Genomic DNA, 12,936 nt, shown 5'->3' on the forward strand with positions numbered 1-12,936 from the left:
GTCTGTGGTTTGTCTTTTGTCTTTTGCAGAACAAAAGTATTCAGTTTTAATAAAGTCCAGTATATTTTTTTTTAAAAAGCACAACTAAGAACAGAGCCGGGATTTGTGTGTGAGGATTCACCATCATGCAATCCAGTCCCTAAGGTGGTTAATTTTTTTTCTGTTTCATAGGCCTCTCAACCTTAAACTCGCTTTCCTTTTAGGGAAAATAAAGCCTCTCCTCTGAGCTCGCGTCCACCGCATGCCTGGCCACCGTGCTAGCGTTTTGTGTTGACCCAGTGGTACCTGTCCACCCGGTGCCCAACGCCAGGCCTGTAACATTTAAGATTCTTATGCAAGGCATGAGGAACATTCCATGGGAGGCCCACACGCCCATCCATCACATTCTTTTTGCGAGGGATGTGGAACCAAGATTGAAAGGGCTGTTTTAAGTTTTCAACCTGGAAAAAAGAAAATACAAAGATCACTAAACTAATAGGTAACTCTAAAGACTAAACATGAGCCCACAACTCAGAAGTGAAATCTTTCAAAAGCACAAAGAATACAAATGAATGGAAATAAAAGTAGATGATCACCTATGGAAAATTTGCCAGCATTTTACAAACCTTAAATTTAAATATTACCTTATATCTTTCAGCAAAACTAATTCTTTAATCCAACTGAAAAAATTTTAAACCCATTATTCAAATCTGCGTATATTCTTGGATTCTCCCTCACCCCATTCCAACCTGACCTCTGCCACCCCAATCCAAAGCTGCCTCATCATGATCTCTGGGGCCAAGACCCAGGAGGACCCCTTGTAAATATTTCAGATGACTTACACAAATAGTTTATAGACAACGCTTTGAAAAGACTTATAAAAGAATTTAGCTGACTACAGATCTGATCCTTAGATGGAAGAAATCTTCCTAAGCCTAAAATAAAATCAAGGGCAAATATTTTACTATTTAGTTTTAAACTGTTATACATATGAACTATATGTAAACTATACATAGAAAGTTTAGAAGGCTAGGGAAAAATATTTGCCAATAATATAAAATACTTCCAACTATCAAGTGCCTATAATGCTACATTAGGTGAGGAGAAAATTCAGAAGACAGTAACTACCTAAAAACATTGGGCTTATGGAGATTTCTTTGTATATTTAGCTTCACAAGCACTATTATAGATGCCATTTTTTAATCAAAGTATCTTTTAAATGAGAATAGGAAAATTTAGAAGGAAAACAAGTAAAGCAGATGCTTTTGCATGTTGCTTGTGAGACTACAACGAAAGTACACTCCCAGTAATTTTATATTTGAGAATCAAATCTCATGAAATAAAATTCAGACATCACCATACAAGTTAGCAGTTTTTTAAAGCAGTGATGAGAAAATAATCTAGAATGTTTGCTGATGACAGTAAATTACAAGGAAAGTAAGTGAAGGTTAAAATGTTAAAGTCATTTAACATTTTGAAATATAATTAAGATACAAATGTAAAATACAAAGTGTTAGAAATTCTAGATCAGTCTTTTTCAAACTGAGTCAAGAAATCAAATTAGGTGCTTGAAATCAGTTAAGGTCACATATGGGGCATATCTACTAGTAAGGATAAGTATTGTTTCATAAAACTAATTTCTTATATAAATATGCATATCTTGGGGGCTGGGGTTGTGACTCTATGGTAGAGTGCTTGCCTAGCATATGTGAGGCACTAGGTTCCATCCTCAGCACCCCATAAAAATAAATAAAGGTATTGTATCCATCTACAACTAAAGAAATATTTTTAAAATAACTGAATAAATATGCATATCTTTCCATGGGTTGTGATTTAAAGAAAAAAATTTGAGAGAAAGCATCTCTAGCAGCAAGACTTTTGCTCTTTATAGAATATCCCAAAATTTCTATAAACATGTTATTTTTTATTGACCCCTCCAAAAAAATCCTTAATTTTACTCTGAGGGAATTTAAGTGGAAGGAAAAACATGTATGTCTTCAAATAATGTATGAAGAGACAGGTCAAGAAAAGATCAAAGATCCTAAAAACTCAATCAAGTAGAGGTAATATAGAGAGGTTGTAAGACCAGAAAAATTTTGCCAAAATATTAACATTGTAGGTGGTTTTTAACTGTAATAGTTTCATTCTTTCCACATTTTCTTTTTGACAGTGAACACAACCTTTCTAGAAATAGAATAGAAAAAAGTACAGAGAAGAACTGGAACACACTTGACCTGATAGATACTCTTCGGATTGCTGACTTTAGGAATGATCCGAGGTTCCCTGCTACAACTTTCTTCATCAGAGGAAGTACCAGAGGAGTAGTCTAATGTGGCTCTATTAACAGCATAACTGATTTGTTGGGATAGTTCCCATTCCTTCCATCTGCCCTTAAAAGAAGCAATTATAAATGGATGGTTTTTCTCACCATACCTAAGTAGGAAAATAAATTATTCATTAAGGATTCAACTTCCCACAAATTTTATCTCTAATCCTGTCTGGAGACATGTTAACATTTAAAACGAGTTATTTTAAAAAGGGATGGGTCTAAAAATACAAATCAAAGGACATTATGACCTTCAGCTACTACACTGTTGTAATTAGTGAGGACATCCTATAAGAGCTTTTTTGGTTAATTGCTTAGAAAAAGACTAAGACCAATTTCTTTTAGTTCAACTAATGGACTAAATTGCCTCCCATGGTAGATAATTCCCCTTCCTTCCCAATATTGCTTGCATATAATGCTTAGAAGTTAAGTCTACAGTTTGCAACAGGGTGCACCCATTAAAGTCATGTTGTAAGTATTTTGCAAAATTTCTGGCCAACCTTCTCCATCCATTCCTAGTGGAGATCCATACCATCTAACAGAAGTTTGCATCTAAAATAGTAGCCAAACAGTGTCCCGGCTGCTAAACTGAGGCTTTGGAGCATTGTCTTTCACAAAGGTGTACAGAGTTGACTAAACAACCTAAGGCTTCCCCAAGTAACAGCACACAAACTCTGAGGTTACTCACCTACAGCACACTTCCAAGGGATCTACCCATATGGTCATCTCCTTTGGAAGCCCCAGGTGAGAAAAATTCACATTACTCTCGACACAAGCCCTTTCTAAAATGGGGTCTTTATTCTGATTGTTTATCCTGATACACCTTAGTGAGGGAAAGGAAAGGGGAAGGAAGTGAGGACATGACGACAGGTACTTCAGCAGCAAAATCACATTGTGGGTATACTCCGCCAGCACGCACAGCTCCACCTCACCCCACCCTCCTCCAACCTCCACTCTTAGAACTTTTGATGCAATGGCTCAGAATGTGTGTTGTATCACTAAGTCATGTGATTAGGTCACCAAACATTCACTGTGTATCTTTCATGAGAAAAACAAGTTAGAAACTATCTAAACCAGGCCTCACGCACTGGTAGTCCCAGCTACTCAGAAGGTAGAGGTGGAAGGATTGCTTGAACCTAGGAGTTCCACGCCTGCCTGGGCAACACAGTGAGACCCCGTCTCAAAAACAAAGACAGAAAACAAATTGTCTAATCCACCTCACATATAAGTCTATAGTTCTCAACTACGCTGTCATATCCCCATCTCTTTCAAACCCACATTCAGGCAAACTAATTCGAGCCCATAACACTTTTGTATGTGTAGACAAACAACAAAATCCCTGCCTTCTCCTAGAGAGGTCAATGTCCACTACTTCCCTTTGCCATGCCACATACGAGCTCTCTCACCTGAAGCCCTGCCCTTTAGAAGGGCAACCAGGGTGCCAGTGACCTCTGTACGTTTCAAACATGATTGTCATCAGCTTTTCTGCAAATTTTTCTATTTTCTCTTTACTCAGTTTTTCATGTTCCTTCACCAATCTTGTGACAAAGAAAACTGCTGCTGCAATTTCATCTCTCATGATTCAAGAACAATCTATGAGGAGACCTGAAACCACTAAAAGGAAGAAGAAATTACATAGAAACAAGGGCTTAATTATTGATATGGAATTGCCATTTGCAAATTTTATATGGTTTAAATCTGGTAAAACATAAATCATTTGCTAGAAAGAAATCCTTAGTGAACTAATTAAGCACATCAACAGTATCAATCAAAAGAACAGCCAAGAATGCCAATTCCTCAACTTAACTCGTTTTTAAAGTCTTCCAGAGGAAAAAAAAATCTTTAAAAGCTTAAGAAACAAATGAAACATCATTATGCAACTTAAATAAAATAGATCCTAACATGGAACAGTAAATTACACCCAACACCAGTTTTTCAAAAACACATTTACAAAGGGTAAAACATTTTAGCAGATAGTAGGTTGAAAACATGGCTTGCAAAGTTGCATTTTTTAAGATTATCAAACATATACTCGCCAGAAAAATCTCTTTAGTCCCCACAAAAGTAGACCAGAGTTCAAAGACCAAGTGTGCTATACATTTCATGCCGCCCGATCTCACTCACACCTGTTTTGTGAGTGCTGGGCTGCAGTTTATATAAGCCTGGGCCCTTAAGGCTGATTGGTGGGCAGCCTTATACAGGTGCTGTCCCTTAGGATAAGCATATAACTTTTTTCCAGGATTCCAACAGATTGCTCTTTGGCAGATAGAGTAGGTTCTTCATTTAAAGTGTTTAAAGGTTTTCAAGCAGGATTTATATCTTCTATTTTGCTACTAACATCTAATCCTTTATGACAAAGAGTAAGAATGAAGCCTTCTCCTTCCAGATCCTAATATCCTACAGTCCAATAATTTCATCTCTAATTCTGTCAACATATTAAATTTCATCTCGGATCTTTAATAAAACTTAAGATATATATCTTTGAATAGTTTTTATGTTGACTATGCATTAAAAAAAAAAACTAAAATGTTTATTTGTAGAATAAGTGGAAGAGATCTGAGTTTAGTTTCACTAGTTCCCAAAGGGTGAGCCAGTGGCCACCTGATTGCACTTTGGGGGCATCTTGCTGAATCTGTAACTTTCAGTTTCCTATCTGTGAATAGGAGGTACCACAGCAACCTCATAGACTTGCTATCAAGATCACAATCAATTATTAAAGCACCTGGTCTTAAAGTTACAGGAAGAGAGAAAGTACTGCAGAGTAGTTACAAAATTAACCTTGTGGTATCAAATCCTAGTCCTCCAGGTTACTAGAAACTCAGGGTAAGCTTCTCAACCTCTCCAGTCTTCAAGATCTACAAGAAAAAAAGGAGAAGAAATGTGCTGATGAAGAATTTGGAACTACACTGCTGGCTTTGGATCCCGACTCCATTTAATGTGTTACCTTAGCAAATTATTTAACCTCTCTGTCACTCAATTTCTTCATGTATTTAAGGAATAAAAGAGTACATACTTTATAGGGTTGTTACAAGAATCAAATATGAAATGTCTAGAGTAGCACCTGGTATTCAGTAAGTACTCTGTAAATGTTAGATATTATTACTATTGCTCCTGTGGAGTAAAATTGGCCAAATTATAATGTTATATTGTGTGCATGTACAAATATATAACAATGAATTCCACTATGATGTGTAAATATAATGCATTAAGAAAAAAATTAAGTTAATAACATCTCTTTTAAAAAATATTGCTAGTACTACTACTACTAATATTGTTTTACAGGGTTCTCATCAAGATTAAATTATAAAAGTATGTAAAGCACTTAACAGAGTGTCTGGTATAAAGCAAGTGCTCAAGAAGGGGTCCTTCTTATTAACAAACATAAGTAAAATGATTTTATACTTGTCATTTTATTAGGACACTTTTAATGCTGTGTAGTATAAGTGGGGTATATACATATACCTATCATAATTCTTTGTGCTTATTTATTTATTGTTATGGCACCAGGGATCAAACCCAGGGCCAGATGCACACTGCCACTGAGCTAACATCCCAGCCCATCTTGATAAATTTAGATCCTTGCTATAGTGTGTCAAGATTATTTAGTGACCCTGATTTTGTCATCCAGTAAATTGTTTTTTTGGCTTCCTGTCATCTGTATATTTGATAAGAATACCACCTGTGTCCTCCAACAAGCAATGAATAAGCAAGTTGAACAGGATAAAGATCAAGCAAGTGTTTTGGCAAAATTCTAGGAAATTGCACCTTAGATTGGTGTTCTTCCTACTTCAATAGAAAGATAATAACTTTCTATTATCACACAGTGGAAAGGTAATCAGTGGGAAAGCTGCATGTAATATTACTTTAATCTACTAGGAGATTCTCAAAAAAAGAAAAGGCAGTTTAACCTGACATGCCTTGTTCTTTGGGAACTGTTATTCCAAGTAATCCTAAATTCAACCATGCCTTATTTTTAAAAAGTTAAAACAAATAAAAAGTTATTTTAAAATAGTAAACTTAGAAAAATATATAGTTTTTATCCAACAACATGTCAAAATTTATAGTATATGAACCTGGTATTTATAAAAATAATATATGACTCTAAAATTTATCATCAATAAGCTTCAGATCCTAACATCTGAGAGTAGAAATTTGAACCACTTTGGTTTCATAAAATTAGTATAAATCAGAATCCTTGTACTAAGATAGTATAAACCACAAGGACATAAGTAAAGATTGCACTCATGGATTTCATGGATTTCAGTCTCAAAGGTAATATCTGTGGTCTGAACCCTGTAACTTATTTGTTCCCAAACTAGTTTTGATAAAATGAAGTCAAAAATCCTAAGCTATAGTTACATCTCCCCTTCTCCTATGGTCATGGACAAATTTATCAGTCTTACTCTACCTTTGTTTTATCTTACTCTCCCTGTCTCAATTTGGGTGCCTTGAGTTCTTCAGGAATAAGAGCATAATAAGATGTCTAATTCAATATATAACATGAAAGACAGTGGTAAAATAAAGCTTACTTAGAGGTTCAAGTGACTGGAAAATCAAATGTGCTGATCTTTAGGATCTACTATGCGTACAATCTAACAAGATGAAAATCATAACTGTTGACAACCCTACACACATACACACAAAAAAACATTTCAAGTGACTCTAGAATACATTGAAATATATTCTAAAGATAGAGCTTCAAGGATTTATTTTTTTAAAGTCTTTCAGTAGCCTAATTATTGATAGTCATATTAGTAGTACTATTTTAAATGATCATATGAATATATAGAAACAAATAGGACAGAGTAGGGTAAATCATATATTTAATGTTCATAATGAAATAAGATTTTTAATATAAAAAAGAGATAAAAGTGTAAAATCAGAGAAATTAAGTTAAAAACCCTGTAGTGTTAAAGTTGAAATGGCAATATTAATTTGAATTTGTGATTTTGTTTTCAAAAAAATACTTATTTTAGTTCTGTCCTCTGAAAAGACCTAGAATTGCACAATAAGCAAACCTCATTTTGTGGTCTCTAAATACCATTTCCCACTTTAAAAAAAGAAATTCTTTGGAGAAATAGCCAAATCCAATTCTAGTTCAGATAATGTATGAGATGAATCTGCAATGTCTTTCTGATAGCTATTAAAAAAAAATGAGTCATGTCAAAGGACACAACAGCCAACATGAGGAGCTCCCATTCACCAAAGTAAGTCAGTGTGAACACTGTAGCAGGTGCCATGGTCCTTCAGGAACAACACAGTCATCCCCCAACTACTAGAAAGATCAGGTGCTGACAGTTCATAGCTGCATTTAGGAACTCTTGGCCTCAGGAACTGCCTCACCTAAAGTTATCCCCATCTCCAAGATATTCACAGTCATTGGCAGACTACTCTGGGATATAAAAACCTCTCCCCTTGGCTTAATTTGCAACAACTCTAAAGGGCCATCCCATCTCAATAGCTTTCCTTAAGATAGGCCAAGGTTTCCCTTGCAACTTGGTCACTGGTGGCCTCTCCTTCTGCCCAATCCTATCTTCCCCACTTCCTCACTCTCTGAAAAGCAGTATGTCTTCCCCATGAAACTTGTATCTCAGAGTCTCTTTTAAGGAACCCAGTTGAAGACAGCTGGTAACAGGAGTGTTCTGAGAGCATACTCTATCTTAAAATCCGATTCTGGAACTAGATTACTCACTTGCTAACTGAAATGAACACCTCATGACCATTAGTGGTGGAATATGAATATGAATCCAGTTCCTGGCATGCTGGAGTATGTGATTGCTAAAACTTTCAACAGTGTGGAACTGAGATGGAATATGGATATTAGAGCCTGCCCTGGTCATTGTCATAGCTTTGATGCTTGAGAGGAATAAGCGGTAAGTATGAGGACTATTGAAATGGCTAGCTGAGCACCTTGACATCTAAGAATGGTGATTTAAGATTTAATAAAAGTTAGTTCAATTCATTCAGTAAGTATTTAAACGTCTGTTATGTTCACACAACATGAAAATGAACGTGAGTCTGGGATCTTAATGATCTTCTGCCCCCCGATCCCATATCATATTAATTTCAACTTTCCATGATATATTTCCCTACTCACTGTCAGGGGATTCCCAAACTACTACATTTTGGAATCACCTGAAGATCTTTTAAAAATAACGAAGCCTGCTTCCTTCCCTTGACATTCTGATTGAATGGTATGGCGTGCAACTGGGAATAGAGAGTTTTAAAGAGCCTCCCAATAGATCATAATGTACAGCGAAGTTCAAAAATCATTAAGACAGATATCTCTCAGTCATAAAGGATTTTTAATTTATTTTACATATTTGATTACTTAATAATGCTTTAAGCTTAGCAGAGATTATTATGACAAATTTGTATCATGTATTCTCATCTCTTCTAGGCTTTTGCTGTGGTAACTTCTGCAAATTTTTGAAATTTATGTTAAAAGTGACAAAACTAAAAATCAAAACAACTCCCTGCACATTACTGAAATAAAACTTGCTCCTGAACTAATAGCAGCATATATTAGCAAATATACAAATTTTTCCTATGGAGATGGTTGTGTTTGTGTTCGCATTATTAAATTGGTGCCAGGTGTTTAAAAATTCTTTCATTACTTCATCTCCCAGATGACATACTGTTCCATTGCTCTTTGAGTTAGTGAAGTACATTAGTTGATGAGGTTTTGAACCCTTTTCCAGCATTATATTCTACAACAGGTCCAAGCAGGCCTTGGAAGTCATGAATAGAACAGTAGAATAACAATGTACTTAGATTTCAGGAAAGAACAATCAAATAGAAACTAAACATAACGCAATACTTTCTTCAGTTACCGGTTTATGACTTCAAATGCCTGATTTAAATCACTTCCTCTACATTAATGACAACTATCCCTTCTGTTTTAATTAATATTTACTCAGTGACTACTGACCACCTACTACACATTACACACTGCCATGTGTTGAGGGGGAAAAAACAAAAATAAAACTCAACTTTTCCTTTTGAGAGGCTTATAATCTAGAGAAGGAAATCAGATATATATACAAGTGATTTTTTGCAGGGTTTCAGAAATGGGAGACAGTGTTTGATTTTGATCTGGGAAGGCTCCCCAAAGGCTCATGCGTTGAGGGCTTGGTGCCCAATGCCGCAATGTTCACAGGGAGAATTTTAAGAAATGATCGTATCATGAGGGCTCTGACCTCATCAGTGGATGAATCCATTTGATGGATTAATAATGCAAATGAACTATTGGGAGATAGAGGAAACTGTACGAGATAGAGCCTAGTTGAAGAGAGTCCTTGGGGACATGCCCTTGTGAACTAACTATATCATGTCTCCAGCCACTCTCTCACCTTCTACTTCCTGGCTACCAGGAAGTGAACAGCTTTTCTCTGCTATACCCTTCTGCCATGTCGTTCTGTCACCCCTCAAGCCCAAAGCAATGAAGCCCTGCCAGCCATGGATTGAAACCTCTGAGACTGTGAACCAAAATAAATCTTTCCTTCTTTAAGTTGTTTGTGTCAGGTATTTTGGTCACAGCAATGAAATGCAGACTGACACGCATACCCAAAAATTACTTCAAGCACTAGTAACCAAGAGAATAATCTTATGTTTGAAATAATGAGTTTTGTGGGAGAGCCAATGTAAAATGAATGAAGATTAGTTCAGATTGAATTCACTGAATTTAGTTCAATGAGTGCACTGAATTGTCAATGGCAATTAAACACCCAGGTAGTAATGTCCATTGAAAGGATATTAGAATTTAGCAGAAGACCCAACCGGGGTCAGTCTAAGCCAATACCAAAGTTTTAATGACAAAAAAAAAACCTCTCACTGTTTCTGTATAACATCTAAAATTTCTACTATGTGACATTTATTCCTTTGCTTAAAACACAGTCTTTCAAGGATTTTGTTTCCCAGTACTGGGAATTGAACCCAGGACACTCTACCACTCACTGAGCTATAGCCCCAGCTCTTTTATAAAATTTTGAGACGGGGTTTTGCTGTTGTGTAGGTTGGCCTCCAATTTGCCATACTCCTGCCTTAGTCTCCTGAGTAGCTGGAATACAGGTGTGTGCCACCATGCCTGGCCAAAGATTTCTTTTTGAAAATGTCAGGTGAGTTAACCACAGTAGAACAAAAGGATGGTGTTCTGCCTGCAGAGGCTCATTTGAGGACACTGATTTAAGCTGGATGAGGCACCACAGAAAACAGGGAAAGTGAGGCCCCTGGTCACTTGGAATGAGGATGAACAGAAAGAGGGGAAGCATCGAAGATGTGTGTTTTATTTTCTTAGTATATTTGTAACAGAATCGAATGGTACAAAGCATGAAAATTACCTTGTGCCAGTAACAGGTTCCAGAACTGCATTTCTTCTTTTTAAAATGGGGTAATAAAACTTAATGGCTAAGGTTTATCAATCAAAAAAAAGTAAAATGTGAAAATCTGGTTCTATTGTCTTCTTTGTTTTAGCTGAGCTTTAGCTTCATCTATAAAATGAAAATATGTATGCCTGTAACAGTTTAAAACAGGCAAAATTAATCTGAGCTGTAATCTAAATTGACCATATTTCCTGGACTTATTAACCATCTTATACTTAACCCTATTTGATTTCTTTAGCATACCTTCCATAAACTACAAGTTATATTTCTAGGATGACCTATCCATTTGCAAATGCATGTCATTGCTACAGGTGAGGGTGACCGACTATAGATGTTTTAGGAAAACTACTTCTGTTAGGGAAAGTGTATTTTTTTTATAACAGCAAATAAGTAGCACCATTTTATACAACAAATGAATTGATTATTCAGTCCCATTATGTTCAAACTATGTTTAAAAGAAGTTACAGTAGCTGTTGAGACAAATTTTTAAGTTTCAAGTTAGAAACCAAGATAACTCACTACAAATAATTCAGAGTGTAAGAAAAATGCCTATATATACAGCACTCATAAACTAAGTAAATATATGTATCTATGTATCAACACTCTATACTATCATATTTATGTGATGCATTCAAAATACAATTAGAGTGTAACAGAATATTTTTAATAATGGGAGCTATAATTGTAGGATGAACATATTAAGTTCGAAAGTGGTTAAAGAGGATGAACCCAAACTAAAGGCATCACGGAAGATTTCTATCCAGGAGATAGGCTTTGAGCTTGAGATTTAAACACAGGTAATAGATGAACTAAGAAGGAAAAGGACAATATGAACTCTACTAAATGTATGCATGATGAAATCTTTGAGATAATATTCTATGGCTGTAAGGAAAATAAAGATAATGAATGATTTATGAGTTATGTAATTTTAAAAAAAACTATATGGAAGTTCCAAATAGGAAAGAAGGCATAAGTGCCAAACGAGGATAGTAGAAATAAAAACAAAAATAAGTGGACATAGAAAGAGATGCTAAAGAGAATGACATAAAGTATTGTTACTATTAAAAGTAAATTAATTTCACAAGGTAGTTAATTTTCTTCTTTTGGCTTCATAGAGTTAAAAAAACACCCTCGAGCTCTTAAGAAGAATAAACTTTCTTCAACCATTGCATCCAGACTACTATCTAGCTGCACTGAAAGCCTAAAATTACTTTTACAAACCTAGAAAATCTACCTGAGTGTTTTGGAGAGGTGATGGAGGCCAATGGGTGGCCAGGGAAGTTAATCTAGTTATAGCCTAGAAACCATTGATCCTTCACAGACTCAATGAATTAAGCCTTGAACAAAACATTCTCATAGAGCAAATCTAATCGCTTGCTGCCTATGACTAGTTCCATTGACCAATCCTCATGATGTGATGGTGCTCGGGCAACCATTTCCCTTGACTTTCTTTGTATATCTGACCCTATTAAAAACAGTGTGACTTTTATGAGACTCCACTGTTCTGCTTTCTCTCTTTGGGCTAACTCCTCTCAAAATATACTTCCTCCTGCCAGCCCCTGAGTAGAAGAAGGACCCTCTTGAAGTTGTTCCTGAGTCCTCTGCTTTTCCTCTAATTGAAAATAATGCATGATTATCAATCATCTACTCTGTCAATCCTGGGTGAACCATAGCAGGTGCTGGAGGGTCAGTGAAGAAGAAGCCAATGAACCTTCCTTGGTGCATTCATCCTCATGACTTTTAACTATCACAGCTTCAGAAAACTGCTAAATCTCTCTTTTCAGTTCTGGTGTCTTTCCAGAATTTCAGTTTCATACGTCTGACTCCATCACAATATTCTTCCACTACCTAAAACCAGGCATGCCTAGCCCTAAACTCATCACAATTATCCTCTCACTCGATTTGTGCCCCCTCGGCCCCACTACTTGTTATCAAAAGCTAGAAGTTAATCTTGTTCTCTCTTCACTTAACCAATCACCAAGTCCTATAAATTTTCCTTCATAATTTCCTCCACTCATCCCATATTTCCTACATTACTTCATACCAAGATTTATTAAAATAATCTCCTAAATGGACTTTACATCTCCTCTGTCTCTCCCTCTTCTAATCAATTCTCTTTTCATCTCCAGAAAACAATGAACACACAATACACATCAGGGGCTCCTGGGTCAGAAGAAGGAGAGTGAAACTTGCTGTACTAATAGAGTCCTCTATGATATATTCACCTGTACTGCCCATATGCATTACCAT

The 12,936-nt window shown here is 36.0% G+C and overlaps 1 protein-coding gene across 1 annotated transcript; it reads right to left on the reverse strand.

The window, feature by feature from the left end:
- Positions 1-257: 257 nt before the first annotated feature.
- On the reverse strand, positions 258-3,884 carry Btg4 (BTG anti-proliferation factor 4). The gene is made up of 4 exons (XM_047515762.1): positions 3,712-3,884; positions 2,994-3,128; positions 2,214-2,412; positions 258-440 (listed from the first exon to the last, which is right to left on the reverse strand). The coding sequence occupies exons 1-4, from the start codon at positions 3,882-3,884 to the stop codon at positions 258-260; spliced, it is 690 nt and encodes a 229-aa protein (XP_047371718.1).
- Between the last annotated feature and the right edge of the window lie 9,052 nt (positions 3,885-12,936).

Source organism: Sciurus carolinensis, chromosome 11, assembly GCF_902686445.1.
Source record: "Sciurus carolinensis chromosome 11, mSciCar1.2, whole genome shotgun sequence".
In the NCBI taxonomy this organism is placed as follows: domain Eukaryota; kingdom Metazoa; phylum Chordata; class Mammalia; order Rodentia; family Sciuridae; genus Sciurus; species Sciurus carolinensis.

Bases quoted from the DNA above. Each gene is read 5' to 3' on its own strand.
- Btg4 (XM_047515762.1), bottom strand. From the start codon at position 3,884: ATGAGAGATGAAATTGCAGCAGCAGTTTTCTTTGTCACAAGATTGGTG. The intron at 3,129-3,711 runs GTGAGAGAGCTC...TCCCTCACTAAG, and splicing joins TCTAAAGGGCAGGGCTTCAG to GTGTATCAGGATAAACAATC. The intron at 441-2,213 runs GTCAAGTGTGTT...TCTTTTTTCCAG, and splicing joins ATCCGAAGAGTATCTATCAG to GTTGAAAACTTAAAACAGCC.